The sequence below is a fragment of the Nymphalis io genome, chromosome 1 (genome assembly GCF_905147045.1).
Source record: "Nymphalis io chromosome 1, ilAglIoxx1.1, whole genome shotgun sequence".
Taxonomy (NCBI): domain Eukaryota; kingdom Metazoa; phylum Arthropoda; class Insecta; order Lepidoptera; family Nymphalidae; genus Nymphalis; species Nymphalis io.
The window spans coordinates 14,697,981-14,710,903 of NC_065888.1; the positions used below are offsets into that span (position 1 = coordinate 14,697,981).

Below are 12,923 nucleotides of genomic sequence, written 5' to 3' on the forward strand. Positions count from 1 at the left end.
GGGTTGGTGAAATACACATGGGGCAGAATTTCAGTAAAATTATGCAAATGCAGGTTTCCTCACGATGTTTTCCTTAACCGTTAAGCACAAGATGAATTATAAACACAAATTAAGGACATGAAAATTCAGTGGTGCTTGCCTGAAGTCATTGAACTACAGGCACAAAAGACATAACATCTTTTCCAGTTGGTGGCTCATTGGCGATCTAAAAAACGGTTTACACTTACGCGCTAACGTCTAGGGGTGGTGGTGACCGTTAACCAGTCGCCCATTTGCCTATCCACCTACCTATATTATAAAAATAACGTTGTTTAATATTTCGTGCCCCATTTTCTCATTACTTGTATTAAGCTGTCACTTTTGTTACAGACTGGCTTACAGTAACGTGGGCGCAAAGCGGGATGCACCTTCAGCCGGAAGCCGGCAACGAAGACGACACGGACTCGGTACGAGGACGGTAAGTTTCAAATACATATTTATATTCAAAATCTGTATTCATAAGTTCGATATAGATAGAAATTATTGTTTTTAATTTACGTTCAAATCGATTATTTATTTCAGTTTTAGTATTTATTCAGTATTTTGGGCTACTGGACAATAATTAAAATATATATATATTTAAAAGAAAACTTTCGACAAAAAACTGGACCAATAGTAAACTAAAGATTCATTATTGAATTATTTTAATTCTTAAAAGAAATAACAACCTAAATTTCATTACTGATTAATTCGAGATATTTAGATTACGTTGTTTACTATCTGATTTATTTGTATATATGTTTATGTAGGTGTATTAATTTGTTATTTGTAAAATAAATAATTTACTTGTTACATGTTTTTACATAAATTAATAAATAATAAAAAATATGGCGAATTAACGATATGTCAGAATACGACTAAACATGTCACTTCCATCGTCAATCTCCGTCGAACACACTGTTTTGTCAACAAAACAGAATCGAACCGTGACGTTGATTCTTCTAAGCGTAAGATCCGATTATATTATGATTTATTATTCATGTATTGAATTTATTTATATATGTATTTATTTTGGAAACAAATGGTATATTATAAATAAATTAAATAAAAATAAGAAATATTAATAAAACTAAAATATTAAAGAGAAATACTAAATGAAAGAAGACGCAAAACACAATTTAAATAATAAAAAGAAACAAATTAAATAAGAAAAACAGAAAGATAGAAAATTGAAACAATCACTAATACATTTATAAATAAATAATAAAATCTTCAAAATATTCCTAATATTAAATTTATTAAGACTTATGATCATAAGCTTTTCTTACAACTCTTAGAAGACTACTATGTCAATAACTGCTTGTATTTAATTTTTATATAAAATGCATTCTAAAATAGTTGAGCATTCATTTGCCACCCGTTTGCAAATAATCACCTCTGTCCATAAACAGCATTGCAAGAAATACTTTTCTTTAAACAGGCTTTTCCAAGCATTATTTTACAGAACTGTATTAAATGTAAAGTTACCATCGGTTCGTAATGTAGATTCTACCGTGAAGAACCGGCAAGAAATTCGGTAGTTACTATTTTTCATTTCAAATACAAAGCTATGTGAATAAAATTTTAATGTTTATATAATACAATACTTTTAATGTTTTTTAAACAAACGATTTTAATTTATTAAATGATAAAGTTAAAAATATCTATGTAATTTAATTATAGAAACGATTACCTTGCCCGGAAAAGATTACATTCATTTTTTTTATGAAATAGGTAGGCGGACTGGCATATGGGCCATCTAACATTAGGTGATCACCACCGGCATTTATACATTAGTGTTATAAGTAATATCACACATTATTTACGTCGTTAATGCGCTACCAACCTTGGGAACTAAGACGTTATGTCCCTTGTGCCTATAGTTACACTGGCTCACTCACCCATCAAACTGGAACAAAGCAATACTAAATATTGCTGTTTGGCCGGAGAACATCTGATGAGTGGGTGGTACTTACCCAGACGGGCTTATCCCCATTTTTCGTTTTTATAGTGACTATTACTGCTTTATCAAAATAATCAATGTAAATATATATAATATTGTTGTAAATATATTATGTCACAGAAGTAAGTATTTCTACCTCGTTAAAACACCCTGAAGGACGAGACCCTTCAGGGCGAGAGCTCCAAGATTATAAATAGACCGGACGGGTCTCTTTTGTTAAATGAAAACAGATTCAATGTATGTAGCGTGACCCTGAAGTAATATGCCTTAAGATATTATATTTTAACTGAGACTTAAGATGTTATGTGTCCGTTATTACGGCTCTTCAAACGACAGCAATAAAAGGTAATGATATTTGATGCTAGAATAGTGGATGACAGGGCGGTACCCTTCCTCCCTTCGGTCTGCCACTAGTTTCTTTACGAAGCGAAACTACTTAGGACTTGAAATTTAAGTGCAACGTGTGTGTTTGTAGCGATTAAGTGAAACGTTCTTAACAGACTTTGAACTAAGCAGACAGATAAATGATGATGATTTCTGCGAGTTAAAAGAGCAAGCTAATCGTTGCGTTTTCAATCACTGCCAATTACGCGATTTAAACGAATTTCAAGACTTATCATGTCATCTTACTACAAATAAATTATAATACTATTATATTATATCACTCATCACGAGATCTCCTAAACTATGCGCCCAATTGAAATTTGTCACAGTTACTCCTTTCCCGACGTAGACGCTCACTGAGAACGGATTTTACGCAAGTTCATACATTAATATTATAAATTCGTTTTTCTTATAATTATATCATTATATTATCTATATAATTAAATGGAATAGTTGTTATAAGATAATGTATTATTTATTGATACAAAAGTTAACATACAATAATATTATGATCCTTCTGTCTACGATCTGTGCTCGACTGTAGATTCGAATAGATCTTCTATTAGTTCATAAATTTAATCAATATTGAACATCAAATAATACTATTTCTTAAGCTACATTTTGTGCACTAATAATGTCATCCGTAATAATAAATAATAATAATCAAATAATTTTAATTTTAATTTATTCCAATAAAATCGTAAGTCATTTAGGTATTCTACTACAATTTATGATGTTTCATAAAGTTATTATTACTTAATTTATCAGATTTTTTCTCGAGACAGGCGTTTGACAACACCTTCCCCTTTGATAAAATGAAAGTACCCCGGTTCATTCGAGTTTAATGGACAGATTAGGGTTGCCATGACGTGAACATTGGAGGAGAGAAAATCTAAGTTTTATAATCATTTGTATGTAGGTTAGCTCCGTGTATCAAACGGCTAAAGATTTTTTAGTAAAACGAATTAAAATATATTTTATTAGTATAATTACAGTATTTGATATTTTACCTTCCAATCAGTGGGAGTTTTCGACTTTAACTTTTCATTTGTTATATTATTTTTTATTTAATTGGTTATTTATTTAACGATAAATTCAGTGGTTAAGTGGCGATAATGTAACAAACAAGCAGAGTTACTTTAACTCTAATAATATATAAGGAAAAATGTAATTACATTTGTTTTTTTTGTTAAGCTATGAAATTTATAATCAAAGAGATATTTAAAGATACAATAACATTAATTTGACAAAGATACAAATGTTTCGGAATTTTGATTCTGTCGAGAAGAACCAACACGAAGTATTAATAATTAAAACCATTACACATAAAAACAAAAAACACAAATGCTTTATTGCTGCTACATTTAAAATTGCTTTACATTATTATTAAATTAAATTGGCTTATGTAGATAAACTCATAAGCGTTACCTTGAATTTAAAAAGTAATATTGGTAATCATACAAATTCTCTGCGTAAATTTGTCCACCATCTTTGTATTTATTTATTTATTTTTAAGCTCAATGACGTACAGTCATTTTTATAATATATATAAAATTAAAATAAAAAACAAAATACATATAACAAATTTATAGAAAAAACACGCCGTCTAAAAGATTATCCTGTGGCATTGTACTCAAGACGTTGGCACTATTGCCTCTCTGCACCGCTTCATTCATTTATTCAGCTTTATTTAACCCAAAGGCAAAATAAGCGCCAGGTCTTGGGTCACCCACAGAATTGGGTCATCTTTGTTATCATTTGACGTCAATAATATAAATGCACTGTGTTTGCAGACACTGCAGCTGTCCGATATCTTCGACAGCTTGTAATGTCACAGCCCATCTCATTTTTTTCTGCTTACCTTATTCAAAAACAATGACAAGAATATGAATGCACTGCGTTAACTCTCCGCTTCGATGTCGTGTGATGTCATAGTCTATCTATATATCAGCCCGTTCATGAAAGTATTTTCGTTTTACAGATCATTCATTCACTCATCATTCATTAACAGCCTGTTAATGTTCCACTGCTGGGCTAAGGCCTCCTCTCTTTTTTGAGAAGAAGATTTGGAGCTTATTCCATCACGCTGCCCCAATGCGGGTTGGTAGAATACACATGTGGCAGAATTTCAATGAAATTAGACACATGCAGGTTCCTCACGATGTTTTCCTTCACCGTCAAGCACGAGATGAATTATAAACACAAATTAAGCACATGAAAATTCAGTGGTGCTTGCCCGGGTTTGAACCCATGATCATCGGTTAAGATTCACGCGTTCCAACCACTAGGCCATCTCGACTATAAGTTTAACAGATATTACATGCTATTTCAATCAAATCAATCAATCAACAGCCAATCGTTGTCCACTGCTGAACATAGGCCTCTCCCAAGGTGTGCCAAAGCTCCCTGTCCTCCGCCTTCCGCATCCAGTTGGTGCCCGCCACCTTCTTAAGGTCGTCGGTCCACCTGGCTGGAGGGCGCCCTACGCTGCGCTTGCCGATTCGCGGTCTCCACTCTAGGACTCGTCTGCTCCAACGGCCATCGGTCCTACGACATACGTGACCAGCCCACTGCCACTTCAGCCTGCTAATTTTGCAAGCTATGTCGGTGACTCCGGTTCTTTTCCGGATAATCTCATTTCTGATCTTATCCTTCAAAGATACTCCGAGCATAGCTCGCTCCATAGCACGCTGAGCGACTTTGAATTTGTGGACTAGTCCCGCAGTTAGTGTCCACGTTTCGGCACCGTATGTCATGGCAGGTAAGACGCATTGGTTGAAGACTTTCGTCTTCAAACATTGCGATATAGACGACTTGAGGACTTGACGAAGGTTGCCAAATGCTGCCCATCCCAAGCGAATTCTTCGATCGGCTTCCTTCTCGAAGTTGTTCCTACCGACTTGTATTATCTGTCCTAGGTAGGTATATTCACTAACAACTTCGAGAGGTTTCCCCTCGACGTATATCGGTCCCGGCACGACATGCCTATTGAACATGACCTTGGTCTTGTCCAAGTTTATACCGAGACCGACACACCGGGAAGACTCGCCTAGGCTACGCAGCATGTCGGTGAGTTGTTCCAGCGACTCTGCTATGATGACGATATCGTCGGCAAATCGAAGGTGTGAGATGTACTCGCCGTTTACATTGACTCCATACTTAGTCCAATCCAGCGTCTTGAAAACGTCTTCCAACGCGTTGGTGAACAGTTTCGGGGATATTACATCCCCCTGTCTCACCCCTCTGCGCAGTTGGATCGCCTTCGTCTTACAGTCCTGGATGTGGACAGTCATTGTAGCGGCGTTGTACAGACATCTCAGTACCTCGATATATCTCCAATCGATATGACATCTCTGCAATGAGCCGAGCACTGCCCAGGTTTCGATGGAGTCGAAGGCTTTCTCGTAGTCCACAAACGCCATACACAGCGGCTGATTGTACTCTTCGGTCTTCTGCACAATCTGCCGAACAGTATGGATGTGGTCCACGGTGCTGTGTAGCCTGATCGAAAGCCGGCTTGCTCTGGGGGCTGGAACTCGTCAAGTCGTCTGGCGAGACGGTTCGTGACGACTCTTGAGAACAGCTTATACACGTGACTCAGGAGGGAGATTGGTCTGTAGTTTTTCAAGAGGGTTTTATCACCTTTCTTGAAAAACAGTACCACCTCACTCCCGGGTCTTGCCATGTTGGATGACGGAATTAAAGAGGCTTGCAAGCTCTTTCAGGACCGGAGTCCCGCCTGCCTTAAGCAACTCTGTTGTGATTCCGTCATCTCCCGGAGCTTTGTTGTTTTTAAGCTGTTCTAGAGCCGCCCAAATCTCGCCTTGGTCAACGACCGGGAGCTCCTCGGAGTAATGGCGCATAAGAGGGGCGCGCTGTTCATCAATACTGATTCCCACGGGTTTATCCGATCTTGAAGAGAACAACTGCCCATAAAACCTCTCTACTTCTCCGACAATCTCAGGCCTAGAGGTAACGACCCTACCATTTTCAGTTTTAAGTTTTGTCAGACGCGGCCTCCCAAACTTGCGAGCGAACACTTTCGATCCCCGATTTTGCTCAATCGCAGCCTTGATGGCACGGGTATTGGAGCGTCGGAGATCGCGTCGCGTCAGCGTTTTTATTATTCGATTTAAGGCCTTATCTGACAAAAACGATGGTAGTTCTCGTCGTTTTCTCATGAGCTCGAGTGTCTCAGCAGAGAGTTTTGGTGCGTTGTCTCTTCTCTGTGGCGGAAAACACTTGCGGGATGTGTTTTGCAGTATTTTGACCAGCGTGTCGGTTCTCTCATCAATGCTGCTTATGGTTTCCAACGTGGTGAATTGATTTTGAAGTTTCATTTGGAACTTTTCGGAGCCTTGAGCAGCTTGGAGCATGGTAGGTCGGAGAGTAGACCTCATCATTCTCGATCTTTCGGTTTTTTAAGTTGATATTTAGAGTGCCTCGAACCAAGCGGTGATCACTTCCGGTATTAAACCTGTTGATCACTGAAACATCTCTAAATTCCTTGTCACGTTATCGGGGCTTCGCCAGGTCCACCTCCTCTGAGGCTTCTTTTGAAAGAAAGAATTCATCAAAAAAAGCCCCTGCGCTTCGAGAAAGTTTACCAGCATTTGCCCCCTGTGATTTCTGCAGCCCAAGCCGTAAGGTCCGACTTTCGATTCACCGCTATCTTGTACTCCCACTTTAGAATTAAAGTCTCCCATAACAACATTGTAGTGGGCCTTCGAGGTGTCGTTGAGGGCCTTTGCGATGTCCTCGTACATCGCTTCGACCACATCATCAGAGTATGTCGAAGTTGCCGCATATACCTGTACGATCTTCAGGGAGTACCTGTCGGAAGGTTTTAGGACAAGGTACGCTACCCGGTTCGACACACTACTGATTTCCACAATGCTGCTAATGAGATCCTTTTTGACTAGAAAACCGACACCACCCTGGGAAAGGTTATCACCTTCGCGGAAGTAGAGTAAGTTACCGGACTCTAGAGTTATCGTGTCTTCCCCCTGTCTTCGGACTTCAGATAACCCCAGTATATGCCAGTTTATATGACTTAACTCTACTTCTAATTCGGCGAGGTGATGGTCCAGCCTCATCGAGCGTCCATTATACGTTGCCATGTGCAGTCGTTTTATACGGTAGCCTGCCGTGAACCGGTGATTCTTAGCACCCCCTGCCCTGCCGATACCGCGACCGCTACCTTGGTCGGGCCTAGCGGGCTTGCCGATTACTGGGGGCCTTTTTTTGGGCGCATCTGCCATTAAGGGAGGGGTTTGCCCATACTCGCCGCGCTGGGCAGGCGTGTTGGCGAGTGCAGTAGGGGGGTAAGATGTTTATGGGAGCGGGGACGCTGCTGCCCATCCCCCTTTTCCCCGTCCCTCAGTCGCCTCTTACGACACCCACGGGATGAGATTGGGGGAGTACTATTCTAAGCCGATACTCCACGGCAATGCTATTTATTGTCCTGAATTATGACTGACCATTAGACGAACGCTGCGTAAGATTAACAATCGATACATTTCGTATTAAGTGTCAAGAAACACGTAATTTATTTTGTAACATGATTTAATAATTTTGTTTTTAGACAATGTCAGTAAAAAAGACAAATAATTCATTAAGACTTTTATTTCATTAAGAAGACCTTCCTGTATAATTCTAAAATTAAAACAATTTTAAATAAATCGTCCGTTCATCTTAATTGTATAAAACTCAAGGAAATTTATCGTTGTATTAGCTTATGCTAATGAATATGAACTGTTCTCAGGGATAAATTGAGAAAGAGGAGAGTTAACAATAATTACTGAGATTCTTTCTGGTTCTGATAATTATAATTAAAGTTCACAAGTTCATAAGAACCCAGTTAAATAAAATATATTTTGTTTTTGGAACACAGCATACAATTTACTTGGAAGTAAAATCAGGTAGAGAATTTGAAATATATTTTTTTCCAATTCATATAAGAAGTTGAATAAGTAAGTGTAATACTTATATTGAATGAAGGATTTTGAATTTTAATATACAACCCTAGACGCTAATGGAATCCCCAGCGACCGCTTACGATGGATAAACATTAGTGCGGCTGAAATTATTATTCGCATTTTCATAAGTAAGCGCGTAATAATAATAGATTATCATCGTGTAAAATATTAATATATTGACTACTAGCTGCCCGCCCGACTTTGTCCGGGTAAAATAAGGATTCTATACTGTACATTTATTAATCAATAAGGTATTCAACATTCGCCAATCGATATATTCGCCCATACAGTAAAGTGACTAAAGCCCAAATAGCCGCTCGAAAACTTGGTATCCTCTCCAAAGTGAGACGTTACTTTACTCCAGAACAACTGCTAAGCTTATATAAAGCACAAGTGAGGTCATTTATGGAGTACTGCTCTCACCTTTGGGATGGCTCTGCCAAGAACCACCTTCAGGCACTAGAGTTAATTGAGAGGCGTGCCAGAAGGCTGATAGGAGACGACACATTGGTCGAGTCTAGGCTCCAAAGTCTTGAACATCGACGTGTGTTTGTATCATTCTCAGTCTTCTATCGGATACATTTCGGAGAATGTGCTCAGGAATTACACGAACTGATTCCTCCCGCCACTTTTTACTATCGAACGGCCAGGCAAACGCGACCAAAGCGCCATAGGTACACAGTGGAAATTCCCCACCGACGTACGAAGCGCTTTGAATCCACATTCATCATTCGCACTGCGAACTATGGAATGCTTTGCCTGAGTCCGTATTTCCTGATAGCTACAATGTTGGTGTCTTCAAATCCAGAGTAAACAGGTTTCTTATAGGTAAGCGTGCTACATCCTAGACCGTGTCGCTGCTTAACATCAGACAAGTCATCGGTCAAACGCTGGCCTATTAATTATAAAAAAAAAGTGACAAGTGACATACAGATTTTCTATCGAATGTACTCAGTAGCAGCTCGGAGTCTGGAAGTAGGAAGTGACTTCACTCCCGTGACTCGGAAAGCACGTAAAGCCTTTAATCCTGTGCCTGAACTCTTTTTGGTCGTGTCCGATTGCCGTCCCATCGGATTATGAGAGTTAGGAAATAGAGAGTGCACTTGTGTTTGCACCCACACTTGTGGACTATATGTCCTGCGTAGTTGGCTAATCTTTCTTGAGATTAGCCACCGTGACTAAAATCGGTCTGAAGGACATTATTACTATTACTACAAAACCAATCAAGCATGGGGCACGATATAATACACGAAAATATAACATAATAGAATATAAAATTTGGTCTGAAGGACATTATTATTTTATTATTTCATTTTAGTTTATCATTTATAGAAAGAGGCGAAAGTGCGTAGTAATTATTGTAATTATAAATAAAAACACAGCGGAATATTTTAAATAAATCACAGAGTATGATATAAAACATAAATTAATGTTTATATAAAAAGTTGGTAAATAGGCTACCTGATGATGTATGGTCGTTTTAAGCCAAACTATTAACTGTAAACTCCTCCTCACACTGACGATGTGTCGTTAAACATGTTATCGGAAATGTTGGGCTGCCTTGTACTATATTCACCTCACCATTCAAACAAGCACATACCAATACAAAGCATTGTTGCTTAGCGACCAGAGTTATTGACGGCTGCACGTCAAATGTGCTTGCATAAAGCCAATAATGAAAATATTTTCGATTCAAGTGGATTGTTACAAGAAGTTTTGGTCAAATCGAATATAAAACTATGACCTCTTTCGAATTTAGGTTTTATCGAAATGTATCGAAATGTACCGAAAAAAAACAGTATTTACTCTTTTTCTCAAATGACATGGACAATTGTATGTATTCTGTATGGAAATCAACGAATAAGATTTTCAATCTTTGATCATGAATACTTCTTTATTAATTAATTAATTTAATAATGACAGATATATTCTTAATAATTAATAATAATGTTATTTGCGAAGTAATTTTGTCGGTTTAATTTATTAAACCTTATTGAGATAAGTAAGTAGTTGTTATATTTTTCAGAAGAACCTTATTATTATTATATTAGCGTACACTTTCCTTTGTAATTCCTAATAAATGACTACACCAGTATATAAATTGATACCAAATATGTAGCCGCGTCGAAGAATGTTTTAGCAAGTATATAGTATTTAATAATACATAAACAGCTGCGGTTCATAGTTTCACCCGCTTTAAATTAAGACAATCGTGACAAGGCTGATTTTTATTTTATTGTTTAGGTATAAAAAAAATAACACAAATATGGCGATGAAATGATAAAACTTTATTAAAAAGTGTTTTAAATGGCAATTCAAAGGTTAACCTTTTTATGTACCGTTTACATTGAAATATTATTATGACCATAGCTACGCCAGCATACATTTAAGTTCCGCTCCATATTAAACTACTTTAAAATAAATAGGACTCGTCTGCTCCAACGGCCATCGGTCCTACGACATACGTGACCAGCCCACTGCCACTTCAGCCTGCTAATTTTGCAAGCTATGTCGGTGACTCCAGTTCTATTCCGGATAATCTCATTTCTGATCTTATCCTTCAAAGATACTCCGAGCATAGCTCGCTCCATTGGAATGATGTAATAAATATAAATAATAATAATAATAAATATAAATAATATAATACAATATAAATCTTTCACTATATAGAAGATTTATATTTATTATAGTTAGAAGAAGATACAATATAAATCTTCTATATAGTGAAAGATTTATATTGTATCTTCTTCTAACATAAGCGTCGAAGTATAAATTAAGCAATTTGAAAATGCCATATTTTATCACATTTCTGGGAACTTCAAAATCCCATCTTAATGAACTCATGGGAAATGTCAGCCTCCCTGTCCGTATATCATTAGTGGTGAAAAATAGAAGTGGCCCATACTAAAAAAAATATAATTTTTCATCGTTGCTTAAACTTGCTTAATAATTATTTTTTCCATCGCTGTGTTAATTTAATACATAAGAATAATGATATCTATACAAGTTTTGATTAGGTTATATCACTTTTTCATTAACCTGTTTTTTTTTTCGTTATTGTCTTCCTTACAGGCGTGATGGTTTTTATAAACAGTTTTTTCCTCTTATGTATTACACATAAGAAATATTTAGATCACATACTTATATGTCGTGCTGTAAACTTAACCTTACATTCTGTGTTCCACGTTTCTCACTAAGTGCTTACTAAGTTAGCTAAATTATTTCCTAGTTATGAAACTTAATTTCTAAACAATATCTACTTGATCGCGAAAGCAATTAGCAGCCTCGTGCACTGAAATGGCGACGGCAGTCATTTTTTTTTTCGTTCAATTAATCATATTCGTTCTTGTAATTTAAATGCTACTAGTTTTCGCCCGCCGCTTGTGAGGGGAAGGAGGGTGTTAGGCTCTCTGACACTTTATGTTCCTCTGACAAACTGTATGAAAAATATCATAATTATTAGTTTTCAACAAATAAAAAAACTCACTTTCGCATTTATAATATTAGTAAGCATGTATAATGATATATAAATTATATACATAACTTATGAATCTAAGCGTTATGTAGCTGGCGTAACTATGAATTTACAATAAGCTTTGGTAGAGCTTTGTGCAAGCTCGTCTAGGTAGGTACGACCCACTCAACAGATATTCTATCGCAAACAGCAGTACTTGGTATTGTTGTGTTCCGGTTTGAAGATTGAGTGAGCCAGTGTAATTACAGGCACAAGGGACATAACATCTTGATTCCCAAGGTTGGTGGCGCATTGGTGATGTAAGCAATGGTTAACGTTTCTTACAATGCCAATGTCTGTGGGCGTTTGTGACCACTTACCATCAGGTGGCCTATATGCTCGTCCGCCTTCCTATTCTATAAAAAAATAGCCATATAATGTGTAATACTGGCTGGTTAGCGCTTATCCACGGTATCCATTTGTTCTACGTTCCCGTTCCCGAGTCATAGCGTGATGTTATAGTCTGTAACCATTCGTAATAAATGAATTATGTTGCGCAAAAAGATTCTTTGTAAATCAAGTCTTATTTTTTTTTTTTTTTTTATAGAATAGGATATATAGCTTATAAATTATTTAATTAATCATTGACCAAAATGTGTAGATTATCGCCAGCTTTTTTAGACGCAATACGAAATGAAATCTTGACTTATTCCGCCATTGAATCGGTACGCATCAATCCGTTGAAAAGGGTATACGTTTAATCAAAGTTCAAGGAGACTTTCAAATCTTTTTACGACATTATGCATAAATAAAGAGAATTTACTCTTGACGGGAACTTATTCGGACATAAAAAGGATGACATCGATAAAACGAGGGAAATGACTTCATAGAACGGACATCCAATAATGAAATTCTTTGACTAAAAACATTCCATGTAAGATTTTAATTAACTTTTCTGAGAAAAGTGATTACTCATGAGTCAATATATCGAATATCGTATTAAGGGATGAATTGCGTTTTACTGGCGATCAAGCTTTGCATAATGCGCGTGTGATGTGGGAAGGTACTGTCGGCACAAGATGCTGTTGATACCGTGGTTAGCGACATTTTGAACGTATACTTACTG

At 37.0% G+C, this 12,923-nt stretch overlaps 1 protein-coding gene across 1 annotated transcript in view; it reads left to right on the forward strand.

Annotated features, from left to right (window-relative positions):
• LOC126770699 (atrial natriuretic peptide-converting enzyme) overlaps positions 1–12,923 on the forward strand; it is a 111,063-nt gene that overhangs the window by 30,285 nt on the left and 67,855 nt on the right. Inside the window, exon 2 of the mRNA XM_050490208.1 lies at positions 370–457. Coding sequence (XP_050346165.1) covers positions 370–457 — 88 coding nt within the window. The remainder of the gene's footprint in view (positions 1–369; positions 458–12,923) is intronic.